The sequence below is a fragment of the Engystomops pustulosus genome, chromosome 10, assembly GCF_040894005.1.
Source record: "Engystomops pustulosus chromosome 10, aEngPut4.maternal, whole genome shotgun sequence".
NCBI lineage: Eukaryota > Metazoa > Chordata > Amphibia > Anura > Leptodactylidae > Engystomops > Engystomops pustulosus.
Window position 1 is genome coordinate 102985184 of NC_092420.1, and position 26348 is coordinate 103011531.

Here is a 26348-nt window from a genome sequence, read left to right on the forward strand (position 1 = left end):
GAGGAATGTCCCGGGATTATGATTGGAGATTCCTGTATGGTGCACCCCAGAGATGTGTCCTGCAATGTGCTTATGTATAACAGTTCCCATTAGGAATATTAGTGACAATCTAGACCAGATGTAGAGACACGCACCCTCAGCCGGAGCAGACGAGTATGAGGAGGGAATAGACTATGAATCTCATCTCTCTGCTGCAGGATCAATCCAGACCAATGAGAATGAAGGAGCCAAAGCTGAGATACAGCAGTTTATTATATGATTATTATTGGTTGATGTCACGCCGGCGCCGGATCGTTGCTGTGGATTTCGGCCTCAGGCATCGTCTTCATCGGCTTCAGTGTAAATTATAGTAATGGAGACGGAAAGGTCAGAAAATTACAGCAGATGTCGCCCATAGCAACCAATCCGATCACAGTGTTACTAACGCTGCACATGTAAACACAGCTCTGATTGGCTGCTGCTGACAAGCCCCGCCCCTCTGTACAAGTAGATGCTACACAGATCGGCAGATGAAGCTCTTTGTAACCCGCAGCGCTGGTCTAGAATTTCTCGCACTGTAATAAATAAGAAGGACGCGATGTTTTATTGTTTTCTGGGGATTTACATGAATAGATTCCCCTCCGGGACGTGTGACGGGTCAATGGGGACGAGAAGCCCCTCACAAGCTTCCCCCGGGACAGCGATGTAACTGGGGTCCGGATCCATTCAGGGCAGATCCCAGGATTTACATCCCATTCCCTCTCCGCACAGGAGGAAAGTCATAGAATAAATGATACAAATTATCATAAAGAAACGTCCCAACGATGGCCCCCGGCGGCCAATAAATTATTATATAGAATATAATGCACCAGGACCGGACCCAGCACCGAGCAGCCGCCACCAAATACCCCAAAGCGTGGAGCCAACGATTCCACAGAGCGAAGAGGCCGAGATGACACCTGAGAATGGAAAGACAGATACAGTGAGAGACATGGAAATCTCCCGTCAGACTCCATCCTGATAAATCCAGGACACCCACCCCTAGATCCAGGCACCGGGACTGTGGGATCTTCTTATATTTACGGCCTCCTGCCTTCTATAGTCAACTTTTAAAATTATGCTAATGAACCAACTTTTATAATTATGCAAATTAGCCTGTAAGACTACTGGGCGGTTCCCAAAACACCTTTGTGCTGCAGATTCCTAAGCTGTTACACTGTGCAGGAGAACTTCCCCCTTCCATGCTCATTAACCTAATTATAGGTAGCGGCTCTGCGGGGATCACTACCTCCTGTTAGCGGCTCTGCGGGGGTCACTACCTCCTGTTAGCGGCTCTGCGGGGGTCACTACCTCCTGTTAGCGGCTCTGCGGGGGTCACTACCTCCTGTTAGCGGCTCTGCGGGGGTACTTCCTCCTGTTGGCGGCTCTGCGGGGGTCACTACCTCCTGTTGGCGGTTCTGCGGGGGTCACTACCTCCTGTTAGCGGCTCTGCGGGGGTCACTACCTCCTGTTAGCGGCTCTGCGGGTGTTAGCGGCTCTGCGGGGGTCACTACCTCCTGTTAGCGGCTCTGCGGGGGTACTTCCTCCTGTTGGCGGCTCTGCGGGGGTCACTACCTCCTGTTGGCGGTTCTGCGGGGGTCACTACCTCCTGTTAGCGGCTCTGCGGGGGTCACTACCTCCTGTTAGCGGCTCTGCGGGGGTCACTACCTCCTGTTAGCGGCTCTGCGGGGGTCACTACCTCCTGTTAGCGGCTCTGCGGGGGTCACTACCTCCTGTTAGCGGCTCTGCGGGGGTCACTACCTCCTGTTAGCGGCTCTGCGGGGGTCACTACCTCCTGTTAGCGGCTCTGCGGGGGTCACTACCTCCTCTTAGCGGCTCTGCGGGGGTCACTGCCTCCTGTTAGCGGCTCTGCGGGGGTCACTACCTCCTGTTAGCGGCTCTGCGGGGGTCACTACCTCCTGTTAGCGGCTCTGCGGGGGTCACTACCTCCTGTTAGCGGCTCTGCGGGTGTTAGCGGCTCTGCGGGGGTCACTACCTCCTGTTAGCGGCTCTGCGGGGGTACTTCCTCCTGTTGGCGGCTCTGCGGGGGTCACTACCTCCTGTTGGCGGTTCTGCGGGGGTCACTACCTCCTGTTGGCGGCTCTGCGGGGGTCACTACCTCCTGTTAGCGGCTCTGCGGGGGTCACTACCTCCTGTTAGCGGCTCTGCGGGGGTCACTACCTCCTGTTAGCGGCTCTGCGGGGGTCACTACCTCCTGTTAGCGGCTCTGCGGGGGTCACTACCTCCTGTTAGCGGCTCTGCGGGGGTCACTACCTCCTGTTAGCGGCTCTGCGGGGGTCACTACCTCCTGTTAGCGGCTCTGCGGGGGTCACTACCTCCTGTTAGCGGCTCTGCGGGGGTCACTACCTCCTGTTAGCGGCTCTGCGGGGGTCACTACCTCCTGTTAGCGGCTCTGCGGGGGTCACTACCTCCTGTAAGCGGCTCTGCGGGGGTCACTACCTCCTGTTAGCGGCTCTGCGGGGGTCACTACCTCCTGTTAGCGGCTCTGCGGGGGTCACTACCTCCTGTTAGCGGCTCTGCGGGGGTCACTACCTCCTGTTAGCGGCTCTGCGGGGGTCACTACCTCCTGTTAGCGGCTCTGCGGGGGTCACTACCTCCTGTTAGCGGCTCTGCGGGGGTCACTACCTCCTGTTAGCGGCTCTGCGGGGGTCACTACCTCCTGTTAGCGGCTCTGCGGGGGTCACTACCTCCTGTTAGCGGCTCTGCGGGGGTCACTACCTCCTGTTAGCGGCTCTGCGGGGGTCACTACCTCCTGTTAGCGGCTCTGCGGGGGTCACTACCTCCTGTTAGCGGCTCTGCGGGGGTCACTACCTCCTATTAGCGGCTCTGCGGGGGTCACTACCTCCTGTTAGCGGTTCTGCAGGGTCGCTACCTCCTGTTGGGGGCTCTGCGGGGGTCGCTACCTCCTGTTAGCGGCTCTGCGGGTGTTAGCGGCTCTGCGGGGGTCACTACCTCCTCTTAGCGGCTCTGCGGGGGTCACTGCCTCCTGTTAGCGGCTCTGCGGGGGTCACTACCTCCTGTTAGCGGCTCTGCGGGGGTCACTACCTCCTGTTAGCGGCTCTGCAGGGTCACTACCTCCTGTTGGGGGCTCTGCGGGGGTCACTACCTCTTGTTAGCGGTTCTGCAGGGTCACTACCTCCTGTTAGCGGCTCTGCGGGTGTTAGCGGCTCTGCAGGGTCACTACCTCTTGTTAGCGGCTCTGCGGGGGTCACTACCTCCTGTTAGCGGCTCTGCGGGGGTCACTACCTCCTGTTAGCGGCTCTGCGGGGGTCACTACCTCCTGTTAGCGGCTCTGCGGGGGTCACTACCTCTTGTTAGCGGCTCTGCGGGGGGCACTACCTCCTGTTAGTGGTTCTGCGGGGGGCACTCCCTCCTGTTAGCGGCTCTGCAGGGTCACTACCTCCTGTTAGCGGCTCTGCAGGGTCACTACCTCTTGTTAGCGGCTCTGCGGGGGGCACTACCTCCTGTTAGTGGTTCTGCGGGGGGCACTCCCTCCTGTTAGCGGCTCTGCAGGGTCACTACCTCCTGTTGGGGGCTCTGCGGGGGTCACTACCTCCTGTCGGGGGCTCTGCGGGGGTCACTACCTCCTGTCGGGGGCTCTGCGGGGGTCACTACCTCCTGTCAGCGGCTCTACGGGGGTCACTACCTCCTGTTAGCGGCTCTGCGGGGGTCACTACCTCCTGTTAGCGGCTCTGCGGGGGTCACTACCTCCTGTTAGCGGCTCTGCGGGGGTCACTACCTCCTGTTAGCGGCTCTGCGGGGGTCACTACCTCCTGTTAGCGGCTCTGCGGGGGTCACTACCTCCTGTTAGCGGCTCTGCGGGGGTCACTACCTCCTGTTAGCGGCTCTGCGGGGGTCACTACCTCCTGTTAGCGGCTCTGCGGGGGTCACTACCTCCTGTTAGCGGCTCTGCGGGGGTCACTACCTCCTGTTAGCGGCTCTGCGGGTGTTAGCGGCTCTGCGGGGGTCACTACCTCCTGTTAGCGGCTCTGCGGGGGTACTTCCTCCTGTTGGCGGCTCTGCGGGGGTCACTACCTCCTGTTAGCGGCTCTGCGGGGGTCACTACCTCTTGTTAGCGGCTCTGCGGGGGTCACTACCTCCTGTTAGCGGCTCTGCGGGGGTCACTACCTCCTGTTAGCGGCTCTGCGGGGGTCACTACCTCCTGTTAGCGGCTCTGCGGGGGTCACTACCTCCTGTTAGCGGCTCTGCGGGGGTCACTACCTCCTGTTAGCGGCTCTGCGGGGGTCACTACCTCCTGTTAGCGGCTCTGCGGGGGTCACTACCTCCTGTTAGCGGCTCTGCGGGGGTCACTACCTCCTGTTAGCGGCTCTGCGGGGGTCACTACCTCCTGTTAGCGGCTCTGCGGGGGTCACTACCTCCTGTTAGCGGCTCTGCGGGGGTCACTACCTCCTGTTAGCGGCTCTGCGGGGGTCACTACCTCCTGTTAGCGGCTCTGCGGGGGTCACTACCTCCTGTTAGCGGCTCTGCGGGGGTCACTACCTCCTGTTAGCGGCTCTGCGGGGGTCACTACCTCCTGTTAGCGGCTCTGCGGGGGTCACTACCTCCTGTTAGCGGCTCTGCGGGGGTCACTACCTCCTGTTAGCGGCTCTGCGGGGGTCACTACCTCCTGTTAGCGGCTCTGCGGGGGTCACTACCTCCTGTTAGCGGCTCTGCGGGGGTCACTACCTCCTGTTAGCGGCTCTGCGGGGGTCACTACCTCCTGTTAGCGGCTCTGCGGGGGTCACTACCTCCTGTTAGCGGCTCTGCGGGGGTCACTACCTCCTGTTAGCGGCTCTGCGGGGGTCACTACCTCCTGTTAGCGGCTCTGCGGGGGTCACTACCTCCTGTTAGCGGCTCTGCGGGGGTCACTACCTCCTGTTAGCGGCTCTGCGGGGGTCACTACCTCCTGTTAGCGGCTCTGCGGGGGTCACTACCTCCTGTTGGGGGCTCTGCGGGGGTCACTACCTCCTGTTAGCGGCTCTGCGGGGGTCACTACCTCCTATTAGCGGCTCTGCGGGGGTCACTACCTCCTGTTAGCGGCTCTGCGGGGGTCACTACCTCCTATTAGCGGCTCTACGGGGGTCACTACCTCCTGTTAGCGGTTCTGCAGGGTCACTACCTCCTGTTGGGGGCTCTGCGGGGGTCGCTACCTCCTGTTGGCGGCTCTGCGGGGGTCACTTCCTCCTGTTAGCAGCTCTGCGGGGGTCACTACCTCCTGTTAGCGGCTCTGCGGGTGTTAGCGGCTCTGCGGGGGTCACTACCTCCTCTTAGCGGCTCTGCGGGGGTCACTGCCTCCTGTTAGCGGCTCTGCGGGGGTCACTACCTCCTGTTAGCGGCTCTGCGGGGGTCACTACCTCCTGTTAGCGGCTCTGCGGGGGTCACTACCTCCTGTTAGCGGCTCTGCAGGGTCACTACCTCCTGTTGGGGGCTCTGCGGGGGTCACTACCTCTTGTTAGCGGTTCTGCAGGGTCACTACCTCCTGTTAGCGGCTCTGCGGGTGTTAGCGGCTCTGCAGGGTCACTACCTCTTGTTAGCGGCTCTGCGGGGGTCACTACCTCCTGTTAGCGGCTCTGCGGGGGTCACTACCTCCTGTTAGCGGCTCTGCGGGGGTCACTACCTCCTGTTAGCGGCTCTGCGGGGGTCACTACCTCTTGTTAGCGGCTCTGCGGGGGGCACTACCTCCTGTTAGTGGTTCTGCGGGGGGCACTCCCTCCTGTTAGCGGCTCTGCAGGGTCACTACCTCCTGTTAGCGGCTCTGCAGGGTCACTACCTCTTGTTAGCGGCTCTGCGGGGGGCACTACCTCCTGTTAGTGGTTCTGCGGGGGGCACTCCCTCCTGTTAGCGGCTCTGCAGGGTCACTACCTCCTGTTGGGGGCTCTGCGGGGGTCACTACCTCCTGTCGGGGGCTCTGCGGGGGTCACTACCTCCTGTCAGCGGCTCTGCGGGTGTTAGCGGCTCTGCAGGGTCACTACCTCTTGTTAGCGGTTCTGCACGGTCCCTTTGGTCACATTGATAATAGTTGTCACAGCGTCTTGCACGTCGTCAGTTTCCGGTTGATCGAAGAAATATTGCTTCAAAAAGAATTCAAAAAGAGAGAAATATTACGAGATATCAGAACATAAAACAAATCATACAAATCTACTTCACGTTCTTCTTTTTATAATGTACTGTAACTGGGGACAGATTTCTAGGACGCACACAGGTCCGCGCTGAGCGATGACCATGCCACTTATACATCATTAGGGTCTTACCCCGCAGCCCACCGCCAGCAGCACGTGGAGGATCATGATGGCCACTAGTGTGGAGATGGCGATTTTCCGATTATCTTCCCGTACGGCCGGCCAGAACGTCAGCATCAGGACCGCCCCGGACAGACACATGGCCAGAGACATGAGGACCCAGCGCAGGATCTCCGAATGCACGATCCACAAGATCTGAACCAGAGAAGGGAAACGTGGACAGAACTTCAAACAATTAAACGGGTTCGGACAATTTTACAAAACTTTATGAGGGTAAGTACAAGACCCTAATGGGGTCACCCACATAGCACTCACCCTGCTGGGACCAGACTCTGGCAGCAGGACTCAGGACTTGTCCTGCTGCCTTCTGTGCAGACAGTGATGTCATAACCATAAGGGCCGCCCCCATGTACTATACCGGGGTAAGTGCTCTATGGCTGCCCCTACTGGTCTTATGCTTAGGCCCAATTCACACAAACCTATAGGCAATGTATATACGACCACAAGCGATGCGGTGCCTCACACATGTGCCTCACACCGTACCTCTCTGGACACAGGGAAAAGATAGGACATGTCCTGCCCCTCCCTGGGTGCACGGCCATACATCTCTATGGAGAGGGGTCGCCCCTCCCCCTCTCCAGCGCGCCGGACGTACGTAAAAGTGATAGTGGGAAACGCCTTCCATATTATTAAACAAAAAGCTAAAAATAAAGCTGTAATCCGGAGTCCATCAGCACTGAGCGTCCGGGGGACGCGCCATGTACACAGCGTGGAAGCAATGGCCGCCCGGTCTGCTCTGTGTCAGTACTTACAGACGTGGGGATGTAGATGAAGAGGGAGTAGCCGTAGGCGCACACGATCTCCAGGAAGGAGTAGGACACCATGCTCATGACCTTACTGTGCCGCCATGACAGGAAGCCCCAGAGGGCCAGCGGCACCAGCCAGGCGTAGGCATAGACGGCCGTGGCAGCGATGGACACTGAGGGAGGGAGAGACAAGGAGATCAGATACAGCTATGGGATGAGATACATCATCTGCTGCACATCCTGAGACTTGTAGTTCTGCAGAAATAGAAAGAGCCCGGATCTGGCGTCTGCGCCCGTCACACGTATCAGGTATGTGGCAGGAAAAATTCCCTCCTGGAAAGTTGTTACCGAGCTGCCAGATTATACTCCCCCGGGCCAATCACCCAGGCTGCTGTGATCACAGGACGAGACCAGGACCCGATGGTTGGGGACTCCCCCTGGCCGATCACCCAGGCTGCTGTGATCACAGGATGAGACCAGGACCTGATGGTTGGGGACTCCCCCTGGCCAATTACCCAGGCTGCTGTGATCACAGGACAAGACCAGGACCCGATGGTTGGGGACTCCCCCTGGCCAATTACCCAGGCTGCTGTGATCACAGGACAAGACCAGGACCCGATGGTTGGGGACTCCCCCTGGCCAATTACCCAGGCTGCTGTGATCACAGGACAAGACCAGGACCCGATGGTTGGGGACTCCCCCTGGCCAATCACCCAGGCTGCTGTGATCACAGGACAAGACCAGGACCCGATGGTTGGGGACTCCCCCGAGCCGATCACCCAGGCTGCTGTGATCACAGGACAAGACCAGGACCCGATGGTTGGGGACTCCCTCGAGCCGATCACCCAGGCTGCTGTGATCACAGGACGAGACCAGGACCCGATGGTTGGGGACTTCCCGGAGCCAATCACCCAGGCTGCTGTGATCACAGGACGAGACCAGGACCCGATGGTTGGGGACTCCCCGGAGCCAATCACCCAGGCTGCTGTGATCACAGGACGAGACCAGGACCCGATGGTTGGGGAGTCCCCCTGGCCTATCACCCAGGCTGCTGTGATCACAGGATGAGACCAGGACCCGATGGTTGGGGACTCCCCCTGGCCAATTACCCAGGCTGCTGTGATCACAGGACAAGACCAGGACCCGATGGTTGGGGACTCCCCCTGGCCAATTACCCAGGCTGCTGTGATCACAGGACAAGACCAGGACCCGATGGTTGGGGACTCCCCCGAGCCGATCACCCAGGCTGCTGTGATCACAGGACAAGACCAGGACCCGATGGTTGGGGGCTCCCCCTGGCCAATTACCCAGGCTGCTGTGATCACAGGACAAGACCAGGACCCGATGGTTGGGGACTCCCCCTGGCCAATTACCCAGGCTGCTGTGATCACAGGACAAGACCAGGACCCGATGGTTGGGGACTCCCCCGAGCCGATCACCCAGGCTGCTGTGATCACAGGACGAGACCAGGACCCGATGGTTGGGGACTTCCCGGAGCCAATCACCCAGGCTGCTGTGATCACAGGACGAGACCAGGACCCGATGGTTGGGGACTCCCCGGAGCCAATCACCCAGGCTGCTGTGATCACAGGACGAGACCAGGACCCGATGGTTGGGGAGTCCCCCTGGCCTATCACCCAGGCTGCTGTGATCACAGGATGAGACCAGGACCCGATGGTTGGGGACTCTCCCTGGCCAATCACCCAGGCTGCTGTGATCACAGGACGAGACCAGGACCCGATGGTTGGGGACTCCCCCTGGCCAATCACCCAGGCTGCTGTGATCACAGGACGAGACCAGGACCCGATGGTTGGGGACTCCCCCTGGCCGATCACCCAGGCTGCTGTGATCACAGGATGAGACCAGGACCCGATGGTTGGGGACTCCCCCTGGCCAATCACCCAGGCTGCTGTGATCACAGGACGAGATCAGGACCCGATGGTTGGGGACTCCCCCGGGCCGATCACCCAGGCTGCTGTGATCACAGGATGAGACCAGGACCCGATGGTTGGGGACTCTCCCTGGCCAATCATAGTCATTGCTAGTTGCATCGATGTGCTGGGATTGGCTGTTCAGGTCTGGTGGCACACAACCATGGGGTCTGCTCATCTCTAATCTCAGGACATCCGGGGGGACAAGTTTCATCTGTAAATACATAAACAGCTGATGATTCCCTCTGGGTGATATATACAGACGTGTATACAATGGAATATGGGAGACGCTGCTTCCTCTGTCCTTAGGTGACACTCAATGTCCATGGGAGACGGGACACGTGCCACTTATATGTGGGTGTAACAAGCACGGCCCTTACACACTGCAGCATCGCCCCGGCTGCTCTATACAACACCAGGAAAGCATCTCCTGGACACGTCTGTAATCATGTGACTCCATCCCCGCTATTACACTACATGGAACATTATAAGATTCATTCTGGTCTCTGGCGCTGCAGGTAGTTTAACCCCTTCACTACTGCCATGCGGCTATATACGTCCTATCCCACGCAGAGAGCAGGTATATATATATACACATCAAGACAATGTCCCACGTCGCTTCTCCCGGACCGTGGCACCTAGAAACACAGTTCTGGTGTCTTATTAAAGATGAGAATCCCCTTTAACCCCTTCCCATCTCATTATTGTGTTTTGCGCCATTTTCTTATTGGCTTCGCTTTATTCTTTGGATATCACATTTCTACAGGTTTTATTGTGTTTTACTAGATCTGAAAAAATAAACGTTTTGTACAAAGACAAATTTCTTTGTTTCGACATATTGTGACGCTAACAACCGTATCATACACAACGTATGCAAGCGGCCTCATCTACCCGCACCGTACAGGGAGCGGCCACATTCACTTCAGTCATTTATTGCCCCCTGCACCGGGAGGGGGAGTATAGGAAATATATAGATTATGTCTTATCCACGTCTTTACATCCCGTCCCCTGAAGTCTTTGGGGACATATAAGAAACGTGGTGCATACAGCGCACCGGATCCCGCTGTATATACGTGTAATGTCCAGAGATTTGGGGGTCCTGCTGTATATACGTGTAATGTCCAGAGATTTGGGGATCCCGCTGTATATACGTGTAATGTCCAGAGATTTGGGGATCCCGCTGTATATACGTGTAATGTCCAGAGATTTGGGGGTCCTGCTGTATATACGTGTAATGTCCAGAGATTTGGGGGTCCTGCTGTATATACGTATAATGTCCTGAGATTTGGGGGTCCCGCTGTATATACGTGTAACGTCCAGAGATTTGGGGGTCCCGCTGTATATACGTGTAATGTCCAGAGATTTGGGGGTCCCGCTGTATATACGTGTAATGTCCAGAGATTTGGGGGTCCCGCTGTATATACGTGTAATGTCCAGAGATTTGGGGGTCCTGCTGTATATACGTGTAATGTCCAGAGATTTGGGGATCCCGCTGTATATACGTGTAATGTCCAGAGATTTGGGGATCCCGCTGTATATACGTGTAATGTCCAGAGATTTGGGGATCCCGCTGTATATACGTGTAATGTCCAGAGATTTGGGGGTCCTGCTGTATATACGTGTAATGTCCAGAGATTTGGGGGTCCTGCTGTATATACGTGTAATGTCCAGAGATTTGGGGGTCCTGCTGTATATACGTGTAATGTCCAGAGATTTGGGGGTCCTGCTGTATATACGTGTAATGTCCAGAGATTTGGGGGTCCTGCTGTATATACGTGTAATGTCCAGAGATTTGGGGGTCCTGCTGTATATACGTATAATGTCCTGAGATTTGGGGGTCCCGCTGTATATACGTGTAATGTCCAGAGATTTGGGGGTCCCGCTGTATATACGTGTAATGTCCAGAGATTTGGGGGTCCCGCTGTATATACGTGTAATGTCCAGAGATTTGGGGGTCCCGCTGTATATACGTGTAATGTCCAGAGATTTGGGGGTCCTGCTGTATATACGTGTAATGTCCAGAGATTTGGGGGTCCCGCTGTATATACGTGTAATGTCCAGAGATTTGGGGGTCCTGCTGTATATACGTGTAATGTCCAGAGATTTGAGGGTCCTGCTGTATATACGTGTAATGTCCAGAGATTTGGGGGTCCCGCTGTATATACGTGTAATGTCCAGAGAATTGGGGGTCCTGCTGTATATACGTGTAACGTCCAGAGATTTGGGGGTCCTGCTGTATATACGTGTAATGTCCAGAGATTTGGGGGTCCTGCTGTATATACGTGTAACGTCCAGAGATTTGGGGGTCCTGCTGTATATACGTGTAATGTCCAGAGATTTGGGGGTCCCTCTGTATATACGTGTAATGTCCAGAGAATTGGGGGTCCCGCTGTATATACGTGTAATGTCCAGAGAATTGGGGATCCCGCTGTATATACGTGTAATGTCCAGAGATTTGGGGATCCCGCTGTATATACGTGTAATGTCCAGAGATTTGGGGATCCCGCTGTATATACGTGTAATGTCCAGAGATTTGGGGGTCCTGCTGTATATACGTGTAATGTCCAGAGAATTGGGGGTCCCGCTGTATATACGTGTAATGTCCAGAGATTTGGGGGTCCCGCTGTATATACGTGTAATGTCCAGAGATTTGGGGGTCCTGCTGTATATACGTGTAATGTCCAGAGATTTGGGGGTCCCGCTGTATATACGTGTAATGTCCAGAGATTTGGGGGTCCTGCTGTATATACGTGTAATGTCCAGAGATTTGGGGGTCCTGCTGTATATACGTGTAATGTCCAGAGAATTGGGGGTCCCGCTGTATATACGTGTAATGTCCAGAGATTTGGGGGTCCCGCTGTATATACGTGTAATGTCCAGAGATTTGGGGGTCCTGCTGTATATACGTGTAATGTCCAGAGATTTGGGGGTCCCGCTGTATATACGTGTAATGTCCAGAGATTTGGGGGTCCTGCTGTATATACGTGTAATGTCCAGAGATTTGGGGGTCCCGCTGTATATACGTGTAATGTCCAGAGATTTGGGGATCCCGCTGTATATACGTGTAATGTCCAGAGATTTGGGGGTTGAGCAATTTAGTGACATCGTTTACCCACCCCCCGTATATTACACGGATGAAACACGTCACCTATAGATATGTAGATTCTCACCGCGGGACAGTTCATCGCTGGGGATATTATACATTGGTGTAAAAGGTCCCTATGGTGCCATTGTCTGCTTTCATTGATATTTTAATAAGCAAAATGTGGCTACATTAAAATATAACTTTTAATAGGTAAACCAGTAAAAAATGACATACAGATAACACACATAAATAACATTGAATGACGCCGCTCAGCTAAAGACTACCATTACTAGATGGAATGTTATCATGTGTAGCCAAATCAAGAGTAACAAGAATTGATACTTTTATGCACCGGACATTACTGGACCAGCCATTAGACACTACTATTAGACTTATGGTCTTGCAAAACAAACCCAATTATGTATAGTTAGAGCAAGAGCGGCACACATATAGGGCACAGTTACAATAAGTAGTTTCATGAAGCAAGTTGTTATACAAGGCTCCTAAACCACAAAGGTAGATCACAAGAGCCTTACATATATTATCACATATAACGTGAGAAATGAAAAGAATGGAATGGTCTCACCCAGTCACGTAGCTTGATGGTGTAGGGATGACATGGGACAGGTGGCTCCGATGGAGAAATTGCCCTAGTCTTAGCTTCTCCTGTCACCCCTTTGCTCCCGCCCTCACAAGGGCGGTCCCACACTTGCCCTGGTGTCTGTGCTGTCCCTAAATGTCCATAAGGTGTCCAGTTGTCAGTTATCTTTAAATCCCAACGCGTTTCCCCCCGTTTCTTACGGGGTTCATCAGGGGATCTCAAGCATGTGATGACTCAGTACCAAGTAAGGTTATCAGAGTCAGTGCCTAAACGAAAGCTTCCCCGAGTGCAGGGGTAAGCTATAGTGGGGATTGGCAGTGGCCGTTCCTCCAGGAGACCCGGCCGGCTCTGGCGTGCAGGTCTCTATGCTGGCGTGCGCGATGACCTATTGCGCATGCGCCATTCAAATAGTGCGCTTACGGCAGTCGGTCCCGCCCCCGTGTGACGCGTACTCTTGCCTGTGACGCGTCGCTCGTCATGAGGGTGGGTGGATGCTCTCAAGACTGAATGGGTCGGACACACAGGGATTTCCCTATGTGTGAGGTAACCGGTTCGTTGTCACCCCATTACCGTATTTAATGCAATATGTGACATTAGTCACAGGTAATAGCATAAAAAGAGAGCTAGTACAGTATGTACGGAGTTTTAGAAAAGGCTAGAAAATGTATCGCAAACCACAAACATGAGGGGAGACTTAAGACATTTCAGAACACATGGGAAAGTGGGAAAAGTGGGAAAAAGAGGCAACAGAGAGCTCACTCAGACTTATGCAAATTCTCCTAGATGAAGAGAGTTTGAATCTAACCACCTTGGAGAAAAAATTAACTGAACAAATTGAGTTGACAAAAACTTTTGAGAACGAACCAGAGTTTAAGGCAAAGGAAGCATTTCTTCAGACCACAATTGAGCGGTTCCAGTACCACCTAAAGGAGAGGAAGCATAGACAGTTCATGAGGGACATACAAGATTTTAGGGATAACAGGGTCTATACCTCGATTAACACAAAAGGAAGGGTTGAGACTGACCTATCCTCAACAGAGACAGAATACTCAGACACAGAGACGTCCGGTAAACAAAGCACACGAAAAAATAGGGGCAGAGGAAGGGGGAGGGGCCACTCAAGAGGTAGACAGACTGGTACCTCAGATTTTTTAGAACACCCTTATCAACTGAGGGCGAAGGGTCTACCACCACCAATACCAACAGTACCCAGATAATTAACCTATCCCAGCATACACTCTCCCCCGCAGAGATAACTCTCTTGCAAAAAGGATTGTCTTTTGTTCCAAGTTCAAACTTTGATAAATTTGAATTCATCAAAGATCTCCATCTGTTTATAAGGAAAGTGAAGTGGAGGAAACACTTCACGAAACAGGCACAAAAAGAGAGCAGGGAACTTGGGGTCCCCCTAGACCTTCTACCTGATATTAGACTATTATATGGTCTATCTGAGGAACAACCGGGTACTAGCGGTAAGGGCCCCTTCACTAACCTGAGGTCCAAAAGCACCAAATCCCCCCCTCTCATGGATATATCACCAATTGATGTATTCTTGAGGCAAGTCACTAATGACATCAAATCCCTGGATCCTCCCTTCGTGCCATTTAACTGCACAAAAGATGAAATGACTTCACTAGTCTCCCTAGAAAAGAATAAAAATTTAACATTCAAGCCATCTGATAAAGGGGGTAACATAGTGGTGATGGACAGTCAGGATTATAGTCAGCTATGCCTTGATTTACTAAAGGACAGATCAGCATATGAGATACTTCCTACAGACCCAACTCCATCATATATGAAGGAACTAGATCAAATTCTCTCCTCGGCTAAGAATGAGGGTATAATAGATGAAAATGAATATAATTTCTTGTTACCACCAAACCCAATTATGGCGACCTTTTATGCCCTCCCAAAGATACACAAAGGGTTTGATCCCTTAAAGGGACGACCAATTGTATCAGGGGTTGATAATTTGACACAGAATCTAGGCATATACTTAGACCAGGTACTTCGTCCTTTTGTAGTGGCTTTACCCTCATACACGAGGGACACACCTGATTTACTCCGACGCTTGGAGGGTATCTATCTGCAGAGGGACACTATCCTGGCAAGTATAGATGTCGAGGCACTGTATTCATCAATACCGCACACAGCAGGACTTACTGCAGTCGCCTATTTTCTGCGTTCAAGAGGTACGCAATACCATGGACATAATAGCTTCATTTTACGGATACTGGAATTTTGCCTCAAAAGAAATGTCTTTTTGTTCAGTGGTCGATACTTCCACCAGCTCAGGGGCACGGCAATGGGTTGGCCTTGTGCGCCAACCTATGCCAACCTGCTCCTGGGCTGGTGGGAGGAGACCGTTGTCTTCTCAGACACTTTGAGCTCAAGTAGCGTGGCCAGTGAGATATGGCTACGCTACATTGATGACATATTCATCGTGTGGGGTGGCACTGAGGGGGATTTTGGCGACTTTGTACAGGGCCTGAATCAGAACTCCATTGGTCTGAACTTCACTTTTGAGACTCATGCTGAGAGCCTCTCCTTTTTAGATGTGAGGATTTTTAAGAATGCAGGTGGATCACTGGAAACAGATGTGTTCCGCAAAAAGACGGCCACTAACTCACTACTGAGGTGGGAGAGTAACCATCCATTCCCCCTCAAACGTGGCATTCCACGCGGCCAATACCTGCGGATAAGACGCAACTGTTCAAGCGACCATCTCTTTAAAAAACAAGCAAATGACCTACGACTCAGATTTCGGGAGAAAGGCTACCCAGACTGGGTCCTTAGGGACGCGTATAAGTTTGCCCTCACTCAAAATAGGTCTGAATTACTAGACACGAAGAAACGTCAGGATACTGACAGCCACACCAGACTGATCACGACCTTTAACAATGGTGCCCAAGCAGCACGTGACATCGTAACTAAATACTGGGACATACTGTGTATGGATCCGGACATCAAAGATGTCGTTGGGCCATTCCCCTCGATAACATACAGGAAGGGACAAGCCCTCAAAGACCGTCTCGTACACAGCCACTTTGTCCCAAATAAACAGGGCACTTGGCTTGATGCACATAATATTAAAGGCACCTATCGTTGCAGCGGATGCGTAGCATGCCCCTTCATTATGAATTGCAAAAGATTCACGTCAAATGTGACTACGGAGACTGTGGACATACTTAAATTTATCAACTGCAAGTCAGAAGGGGTTATCTACAGGGCTGTCTGTGATTGTGGCATTGAATACGTAGGAAAAACGATTATGCAGTTCAGAAGGAGAATTGGTGCCCACCTATCTGACATAAGAAATCACCATGACACCCCCGTTGCAAGACATGTACATGATCAACATGGAGGAGATGCTAAAGTATTGAAATTCCATGGCATCACGAAAATTGATAGACCTGCACGGGGGGGGAATTGGGATAAAAAACTGCTACAATGCGAAGCAAGATGGATATTCCGTCTTGATACGGTGGCACCAAAAGGCCTGAATGAGGTCATTAGCTATGCCTGCTTCCTATAGATATCCAAATCCCTCTCTTACTCTATCAAACTGTGTTCTGAAATGTCTTAAGTCTCCCCTCATGTTTGTGGTTTGCGATACATTTTCTAGCCTTTTCTAAAACTCCGTACATACTGTACTAGCTCTCTTTTTATGCTATTACCTGTGACTAATGTCACATATTGCATTAAATACGGTAATGGGGTGACAACGAACCGGTTACCTCACACATAGGGAAATCCCTGTGTGTCCGACCCATTCAGTCTTGAGAGCATCCACCCACCCTCATGACGAGCGACGCGTCACAGGCAAGAGTACGCGTCACACGGGGGCGGGACCGACTGCCGTAAGCGCACTATTTGAATGGCGCATGCGCAATAGGTCATCGCGCACGCCAGCATAGAGACCTGCACGCCAGAGCCGGCCGGGTCTCCTGGAGGAACGGCCACTGCCAATCCCCACTATAGCTTACCCCTGCACTCGGGGAAGCTTTCGTTTAGGCACTGACTCTGATAACCTTACTTGGTACTGAGTCATCACATGCTTGAGATCCCCTGATGAACCCCGTAAGAAACGGGGGGAAACGCGTTGGGATTTAAAGATAACTGACAACTGGACACCTTATGGACATTTAGGGACAGCACAGACACCAGGGCAAGTGTGGGACCGCCCTTGTGAGGGCGGGAGCAAAGGGGTGACAGGAGAAGCTAAGACTAGGGCAATTTCTCCATCGGAGCCACCTGTCCCATGTCATCCCTACACCATCAAGCTACGTGACTGGGTGAGACCATTCCATTCTTTTCATTTCTCACGTTATATGTGATAATATATGTAAGGCTCTTGTGATCTACCTTTGTGGTTTAGGAGCCTTGTATAACAACTTGCTTCATGAAACTACTTATTGTAACTGTGCCCTATATGTGTGCCGCTCTTGCTCTAACTATACATAATTGGGTTTGTTTTGCAAGACCATAAGTCTAATAGTAGTGTCTAATGGCTGGTCCAGTAATGTCCGGTGCATAAAAGTATCAATTCTTGTTACTCTTGATTTGGCTACACATGATAACATTCCATCTAGTAATGGTAGTCTTTAGCTGAGCGGCGTCATTCAATGTTATTTATGTGTGTTATCTGTATGTCATTTTTTACTGGTTTACCTATTAAAAGTTATATTTTAATGTAGCCACATTTTGCTTATTAACATTTGAATTACTGTGGTCAGTACATTGCAATCTTTTTGATACCCGCCATAATAACAGTCTAGGCTCTAAAACGGCGGTACCAATTGGAGACTACCTGGTGCATACAGGTTACTGTCCACTTTGGTGTCTCCTCTGCAGATTGATTTTGCTTATATCTCTTTCATTGATATTTCATTCATATTGGGGACTGTGTGACCTTCTGATCCCTATATTATCATATATTCTATGAGACGCACATACGGTCACCGCCGGGAATAGCTTATTTATATTTTGATACCTAAAACTTTTGGGACACGATGATACTGAACATTTCTAGGATTTTTTTTTAAACTACGGGCGACTTGAACTTGTAGGAGTTTTACGGTTTTAATAAATTTCTGTTTTTAATAATTTTTTAAATAGTTTTACAGTTTTTCAGACCCCCCCCCCCCCCCAGGCTACTTTAACCCTAGTGGGTCTGATTGTTCCTTCCATACATTGCGATGCAGCGTTACTACATATACGACACGTCCTGGAGTCTTATATACACTCCAGGCTGTGATGGTTACAGATCATCAATGCCCGGTGACACCTCGGCGGCGGGGGGGGGGGGTGACAATCTGAGCTACTATGGTGACGCCCGCGAGCCACCGGCTTTTATATGCATCTGGCAACATTTTTAGGGGCATTTAACGAATTAACATCTGTGATTAGTGCACTGATGGGGGGGGGGTGCTAGCTGCAGGTGTTTGCTGCATTAGGCAGTAACCACCCGCACTGTACGGAGCTAAAAGCGGAATTCTCCCTTTTCTCGGTGCAGTTGAAAGAACTGATGCGCTGCGGCGTAGCTCCCACACAATGAGTATGAGCTGATGTGCAGTAACCTGGTCTGACCACTGCACTGAGAATGGCGCTGTCTCTGATCTGTGGGGCTGCTATACACTGAGGACCTGTCCTATGGATATGTATCGTTCTGCAGACTTTCCCTTGCATTTGCTACACTTTATGGCAAACAGAAGAACATTATTAGCGGCAGCGAATCTCATCACTTTCTAAGCCAATGAATCGCTGGATCGCGGCTGAACTCGGTCATAAATCTCCCTGGTTTATCTTTACCGGAATATTTCTCCCCATGTAGGAATCAGATCAGCGCTGGGTAAAGAAGAAGACGCGATCCCAGTGATGTGACTCTCACCTTTCCTGAACTCCGGCACGTAGTGGTATCGAGGTTCTCCCTTGTGAAGCAAGAAATTGGAGAGATTCCCGCTGATGGTGATGGTGAAAATCAACGTGGCACAAATCCAGATGGGACCTTACAGAGAAAGACACAGTGCTTTAGTGTCCCAAATTACCCTGGGTTAGTGTCTCCTAATATCCTCATCACTTCATCAGTAATATTCGTGCTGCAGGTCTCTACTGAGGTGTCAGCGCCTCCTTATAAGGTGGAACTGCTGCAGTTTGTATTTTACAAGACCCATGTCAGACGCCGATGGCCGAGGCTCCGGTTTTACATAATGATAAATATATATTTTCCCATAAATTACTTTGAATTGCAAAAACCTAGAGAAAGTGACGGCTCACCATAAAGATCCGGGTTACTTCTTACATACAACCTTACAAAGTTCCTTCCTGGAATCGGTAAAACGGAACCTTTGATCCGGTCAAGAACCTGAAATTGCAATAGTTTGGAAATTTATTAATTCAAATAGTGAAAATGATAAAATCTGAAAAACAACATCAGTGTCCGGCGCTCACCTGGTGAGTGTCCACATCGAAAAACGTCTGATAATACTCGAAGGTCCAGAAAGGAGCGACCTTCCTCTGTCCCCTCAGCAGCTGCGGGAGAGACACATATATATATATATACAGTGCAGGTATATGCTCCTTATATAAGGACCGCTCCCAATAATCGCAGAGTCAGACAGAGATCTGGATATGGGACCCCATGAAGTCTCTGTGCCCGGGGCCCAACTCTCCATTGTCAGAGTTTCTTATTCTTGTTCCCGAGGAAAGACCCAACTACTTCATTTTCACCTTAAAGTTTTGTTGTTAGAAAACGTATTTTATAAAATGTACATTTTTTGGGCTTCTTTTTGTTCTTACCTCCGTTTTATCAGAATCCTCATTGCCTATGAGGTCGTCTTCCTCTTCTCTGGGTCTGTGCCCTTGCTGGGCGGCCGCCGTCTCGTCCGGGACATCGATACTGACCGTCGTGGCGTCAGGGTTCGCTGCTAGTAAATTAGTTGCATCATCAAATTCTGAAAACATAAGAGAGACGTATGGATCTGGTATTATGACGCCTGTTCTGACGCCGTCCTAGAACCACCGCAGGAGATTTAGGGGGCTTTCCGGGACGCTATAGACAGAAGGCTGCAGCGCGGTCCGGGGGGTTATCAGACGCACAGCAGCAGCAGCGCAGGAGAAGCTCTTATACAAGTGGCTGCAGTTCCACCATCCAGCTTAGGGGGCGCTATAGACAGAAGGCGGCAGCGCGGTCCGGGGAGTTATCAGACGCACAGCAGCAGCAGCGCAGGAGAAGCTCTTATACAGGTAAGTGGCTGCAGTTCCACCATCCAGCTTAGGGGGCGCTATAGACAGAAGGCGGCAGCGCGGTCCGGGGAGTTATCAGACGCACAGCAGCAGCAGCGCAGGTGAAGCTCTTATACAAGTGGCTGCAGTTCCACCATCCAGCTTAGGGGGCGCTATAGGTTAGCGGGGGTCCTGGCCGCACCCGGCTACTACTAATGACCTATAGAGAAACACTGGAGACCCCGTGCGGCCTCATTCATTAGCAGAATTTCGGGTCTTACCTTGAAACTTGAGGTCGTCTCTGTTCTCCATTCAGTCACCTTGTTTACTATCAGGTTAACCCTGCGAGGATCAGAATAAGACAAATCATCAGACATTACAGGCAGCACATGGTTAATGACCCCAGTACATCCCAGGGTGTCCCATAGGTGACCCCCAGACGAGGATCATACACTATCCTGTCTGTCCCTGCAGGAGTCCTGCATACACTATCCTGTCTGTCCCTGCAGGAGTCCTGCATACACTATCCTGCCTGTCCCTGCAGGAGTCCTGCATACACTATCCTGTCTGTCCCTGCAGGAGTCCTGCATACACTATCCTGCCTGTCCCTGCAGGAGTCCTGCATACACTATCCTGTCTGTCCCTGCAGGGGTCCTGCATACACTATCCTGCCTGTCCCTGCAGGAGTCCTGCATACACTATCCTGCCTGTCCCTGCAGGGGTCCTGCATACACTATCCTGCCTGTCCCTGCAGGGGTCCTGCATACACTATCCTGCCTGTCCCTGCAGGAGTCCTGCATACACTATCCTGCCTGTCCCTGCAGGGGTCCTGCATACACTATCCTGCCTGTCCCTGCAGGAGTCCTGCATACACTATCCTGCCTGTCCCTGCAGGGGTCCTGCATACACTATCCTGCCTGTCCCTGCAGGAGTCCTGCATACACTATCCTGCCTGTCCCTGCAGGAGTCCTGCATACACTATCCTGTCTGTCCCTGCAGGAGTCCTGCATACACTATCCTGCCTGTCCCTGCAGGAGTCCTGCATACACTATCCTGCCTGTCCCTGCAGGAGTCCTGCATACACTATCCTGCCTGTCCCTGCAGGAGTCCTGCATACACTATCCTGCCTGTCCCTGCAGAAGTCCTGCATACACTATCCTGCCTGTCCCTGCAGGAGTCCTGCATACACTATCCTGCCTGTCCCTGCAGGAGTCCTGCATACACTATCCTGCCTGTCCCTGCAGGAGTCCTGCATACACTATCCTGCCTGTCCCTGCAGGAGTCCTGCATACACTATCCTGCCTGTCCCTGCAGGAGTCCTGCATACACTATCCTGCCTGTCCCTGCAGGAGTCCTGCATACACTATCCTGCCTGTCCCTGCAGGAGTCCTGCATACACTATCCTGCCTGTCCCTGCAGGAGTCCTGCATACACTATCCTGCCTGTCCCTGCAGGAGTCCTGCATACACTATCCTGCCTGTCCCTGCAGGAGTCCTGCATACACTATCCTGCCTGTCCCTGCAGGAGTCCTGCATACACTATCCTGCCTGTCCCTGCAGGAGTCCTGCATACACTATCCTGCCTGTCCCTGCAGGAGTCCTGCATACACTATCCTGCCTGTCCCTGCAGGGGTCCTGCATACACTATCCTGCCTGTCCCTGCAGGAGTCCTGCATACACTATCCTGCCTGTCCCTGCAGGAGTCCTGCATACACTATCCTGCCTGTCCCTGCAGGAGTCCTGCATACACTATCCTGCCTGTCCCTGCAGGAGTCCTGCATACACTATCCTGTCTGTCCCTGCAGGAGTCCTGCATACACTATCCTGTCTGTCCCTGCAGGAGTCCTGCATACACTATCCTGTCTGTCCCTGCAGGAGTCCTGCATACACTATCCTGTCTGTCCCTGCAGGAGTCCTGCATACACTATCCTGCCTGTCCCTGCAGGAGTCCTGCATACACTATCCTGCCTGTCCCTGCAGGAGTCCTGCATACACTATCCTTCCTGTCTCTGCAGGAGTCCTGCATACACTATCCTGTCTGTCCCTGCAGGAGTCCTGCATACACTATCCTGCCTGTCCCTGCAGGAGTCCTGCATACACTATCCTGCCTGTCCCTGCAGGAGTCCTGCATACACTATCCTGCCTGTCCCTGCAGGAGTCCTGCATACACTATCCTGCCTGTCCCTGCAGGAGTCCTGCATACACTATCCTGCCTGTCCCTGCAGGAGTCCTGCATACACTATCCTGCCTGTCCCTGCAGGAGTCCTGCATACACTATCCTGCCTGTCCCTGCAGGAGTCCTGCATACACTATCCTGCCTGTCCCTGCAGGAGTCCTGCATACACTATCCTGCCTGTCCCTGCAGGAGTCCTGCATACACTATCCTGCCTGTCCCTGCAGGAGTCCTGCATACACTATCCTTCCTGTCTCTGCAGGAGTCCTGCATACACTATCCTGTCTGTCCCTGCAGGAGTCCTGCATACACTATCCTGTCTGTCCCTGCAGCGGTCCTGCATACACTATCCTGCCTGTCCCTGCAGTAGTCCTGCATACACTATCCTGCCTGTCCCTGCAGGAGTCCTGCATACACTATCCTTCCTGTCTCTGCAGGAGTCCTGCATACACTATCCTGCCTGTCCCTGCAGTAGTCCTGCATACACTATCCTGCCTGTCCCTGCAGGAGTCCTGCATACACTATCCTGCCTGTCCCTGCAGGGGTCCTGCATACACTATCCTGCCTGTCCCTGCAGGGGTCCTGCATACACTATCCTGCCTGTCCCTGCAGGAGTCCTGCATACACTATCCTGCCTGTCCCTGCAGGAGTCCTGCATACACTATCCTGTCCCTGAAGGAGTCCTGCATACACTATCCTGCCTGTCCCTGCAGGGGTCCTGCATACACTATCCTGCCTGTCCCTGCAGGAGTCCTGCATACACTATCCTGCCTGTCCCTGCAGGAGTCCTGCATACACTATCCTGCCTGTCCCTGCAGGAGTCCTGCATACACTATCCTGCCTGTCCCTGCAGGAGTCCTGCATACACTATCCTGCCTGTCCCTGCAGGAGTCCTGCATACACTATCCTGCCTGTCCCTGCAGGAGTCCTGCATACACTATCCTGCCTGTCCCTGCAGGAGTCCTGCATACACTATCCTGCCTGTCCCTGCAGGAGTCCTGCATACACTATCCTGCCTGTCCCTGCAGGAGTCCTGCATACACTATCCTGCCTGTCCCTGCAGGAGTCCTGCATACACTATCCTGCCTGTCCCTGCAGGAGTCCTGCATACACTATCCTGCCTGTCCCTGCAGGAGTCCTGCATACACTATCCTGCCTGTCCCTGCAGGAGTCCTGCATACACTATCCTGCCTGTCCCTGCAGGAGTCCTGCATACACTATCCTGCCTGTCCCTGCAGGAGTCCTGCATACACTATCCTGCCTGTCCCTGCAGGAGTCCTGCATACACTATCCTTCCTGTCTCTGCAGGAGTCCTGCATACACTATCCTGTCTGTCCCTGCAGGAGTCCTGCATACACTATCCTGTCTGTCCCTGCAGGGGTCCTGCATACACTATCCTGCCTGTCCCTGCAGGGGTCCTGCATACACTATCCTGTCTGTCCCTGCAGGAGTCCTGCATACACTATCCTGCCTGTCCCTGCAGGAGTCCTGCATACACTATCCTGCCTGTCCCTGCAGGAGTCCTGCATACACTATCCTGTCCCTGCAGGAGTCCTGCATACACTATCCTGTCCCTGCAGGAGTCCTGCATACACTATCCTGCCTGTCCCTGCAGGGGTCCTGCATACACTATCCTGTCTGTCCCTGCAGGAGTCCTGCATACACTATCCTGTCCCTGCAGGAGTCCTGCATACACTATCCTGCCTGTCCCTGCAGGAGTCCTGCATACACTATCCTGTCTGTCCCTGCAGGAGTCCTGCATACACTATCCTGCCTGTCCCTGCAGGAGTCCTGCATACACTATCCTGCCTGTCCCTGCAGGAGTCCTGCATACACTATCCTGTCTGTCCCTGCAGGAGTCCTGCATACACTATCCTGTCTGTCCCTGCAGGAGTCCTGCATACACTATCCTGCCTGTCCCTGCAGGAGTCCTGCATACACTATCCTGCCTGTCCCTGCAGGAGTCCTGCATACACTATCCTGTCTGTCCCTGCAGGAGTCCTGCATACACTATCCTGCCTGTCCCTGCAGGAGTCCTGCATACACTATCCTGCCTGTCCCTGCAGGAGTCCTGCATACACTATCCTGTCTGTCCCTGCAGGAGTCCTGCATACACTATCCTGCCTGTCCCTGCAGGAGTCCTGCATACACTACCCTGTCTGTCCCTGCAGGAGTCCTGCATACACTATCCTGTCCCTGCAGGAGTCCTGCATACACTATCCTGTCTGTCCCTGCAGGGGTCCTACATACACTATCCTGTCCCTGCAGGAGTCCTGCATACACTATCCTGCCTGTCCCTGCAGGAGTCCTGCATACACTATCCTGCCTGTCCCTGCAGGAGTCCTGCATACACTATCCTGCCTGTCCCTGCAGGAGTCCTGCATACACTATCCTGTCTGTCCCTGCAGGAGTCCTGCATACACTATCCTGTCTGTCCCTGCAGGAGTCCTGCATACACTATCCTGTCCCTGCAGGAGTCCTGCATACACTATCCTGCCTGTCCCTGCAGGGGTCCTGCATACACTATCCTGTCTGTCCCTACAGGAGTCCTGCATACACTATCCTGTCTGTCCCTGCAGGGGTCCTGCATACACTATCCTGTCTGTCCCTACAGGAGTCCTGCATACACTATCCTGTCTGTCCCTGCAGGAGTCCTGCATACACTATCCTGTCTGTCCCTGCAGGAGTCCTGCATACACTATCCTGCCTGTCCCTGCAGGAGTCCTGCATACACTATCCTGCCTGTCCCTGCAGGAGTCCTGCATACACTATCCTGTCTGTCCCTGCAGGAGTCCTGCATACACTATCCTGCCTGTCCCTGCAGGAGTCCTGCATACACTATCCTTCCTGTCTCTGCAGGAGTCCTGCATACACTATCCTGTCTGTCCCTGCAGGAGTCCTGCATACACTATCCTGTCTGTCCCTGCAGGGGTCCTGCATACACTATCCTGCCTGTCCCTGCAGGAGTCCTGCATACACTATCCTGTCCCTGCAGGAGTCCTGCATACACTATCCTGTCTGTCCCTGCAGGGGTCCTACATACACTATCCTGTCCCTGCAGGAGTCCTGCATACACTATCCTGCCTGTCCCTGCAGGAGTCCTGCATACACTATCCTGCCTGTCCCTGCAGGAGTCCTGCATACACTATCCTGCCTGTCCCTGCAGGAGTCCTGCATACACTATCCTGTCTGTCCCTGCAGGAGTCCTGCATACACTATCCTGTCTGTCCCTGCAGGAGTCCTGCATACACTATCCTGTCTGTCCCTGCAGGGGTCCTGCATACACTATCCTGCCTGTCCCTGCAGGAGTCCTGCATACACTATCCTGTCCCTGCAGGAGTCCTGCATACACTATCCTGTCTGTCCCTGCAGGGGTCCTACATACACTATCCTGTCCCTGCAGGAGTCCTGCATACACTATCCTGCCTGTCCCTGCAGGAGTCCTGCATACACTATCCTGCCTGTCCCTGCAGGAGTCCTGCATACACTATCCTGCCTGTCCCTGCAGGAGTCCTGCATACACTATCCTGTCTGTCCCTGCAGGAGTCCTGCATACACTATCCTGTCTGTCCCTGCAGGAGTCCTGCATACACTATCCTGTCCCTGCAGGAGTCCTGCATACACTATCCTGCCTGTCCCTGCAGGGGTCCTGCATACACTATCCTGTCTGTCCCTACAGGAGTCCTGCATACACTATCCTGTCTGTCCCTGCAGGGGTCCTGCATACACTATCCTGTCTGTCCCTACAGGAGTCCTGCATACACTATCCTGTCTGTCCCTGCAGGAGTCCTGCATACACTATCCTGCCTGTCCCTGCAGGAGTCCTGCATACACTATCCTGTCCCTGCAGGAGTCCTGCATACACTATCCTGTCCCTGCAGGAGTCCTGCATACACTATCCTGTCTGTCCCTGCAGGAGTCCTGCATACACTATCCTGTCTGTCCCTGCAGGAGTCCTGCATACACTATCCTGTCCCTGGAGGTTATGGCTGCTGTGCGCTTAGTGACGCGGCTTTCACAGGCAGACAGTGTGAACCAGGACATAGTCACATCCCCCCGGTCACATGACCGCAGACTACATGCATGTAATCCATAGAATAAGCCACTTACAGCTCCGCGTCACGTGACGAATGCTGTTGTTGCCGGAAGTCGGGTGAGGATCAATTAGGCACGTGACCGCGCCGGAGCCAATGAGATTGCAAATTAGAAAACCACGCCCCTCCCTTCCCGGACGTGATAGATGCCGGGGAG

The 26348-nt window shown here is 53.1% G+C and overlaps 1 protein-coding gene across 2 annotated transcripts; it reads right to left on the reverse strand.

Annotated features, from left to right (window-relative positions):
* Positions 1 to 234: 234 nt before the first annotated feature.
* On the reverse strand, positions 235 to 26348 carry YIPF1 (Yip1 domain family member 1). 2 transcript variants are annotated; one of them, XR_011850220.1, is made up of 10 exons: positions 26208 to 26348; positions 20207 to 20267; positions 19500 to 19654; positions 19152 to 19232; positions 18978 to 19065; positions 18592 to 18708; positions 7091 to 7257; positions 6291 to 6473; positions 5964 to 6110; positions 235 to 938 (listed from the first exon to the last, which is right to left on the reverse strand). XR_011850220.1 is itself a non-coding variant. In XM_072127315.1 (10 exons), exons 2-9 carry the CDS (start codon positions 20235 to 20237, stop codon positions 6018 to 6020), a joined length of 915 nt encoding a protein of 304 aa, XP_071983416.1. In that variant the 5' UTR covers positions 20238 to 20267; positions 26208 to 26347; the 3' UTR covers positions 235 to 938; positions 6012 to 6017. The 2 variants fall into 2 exon arrangements, 1 of the variants encoding a protein (XP_071983416.1); XM_072127315.1 differs by having other exon boundaries at positions 6012 to 6110; positions 26208 to 26347.

Coding starts and splice junctions, on each gene's coding strand:
- YIPF1 (XM_072127315.1), bottom strand. CDS start 20,237: ATGGAGAACAGAGACGACCTCAAGTTTCAAG. Junction 19,066..19,151: donor TCGATGTGGACACTCACCAG/GTGAGCGCCGGA, acceptor TTGCAATTTCAG/GTTCTTGACCGGATCAAAGG. Junction 6,474..7,090: donor TCATCTACATCCCCACGTCT/GTAAGTACTGAC, acceptor TCTCTGGTTCAG/ATCTTGTGGATCGTGCATTC.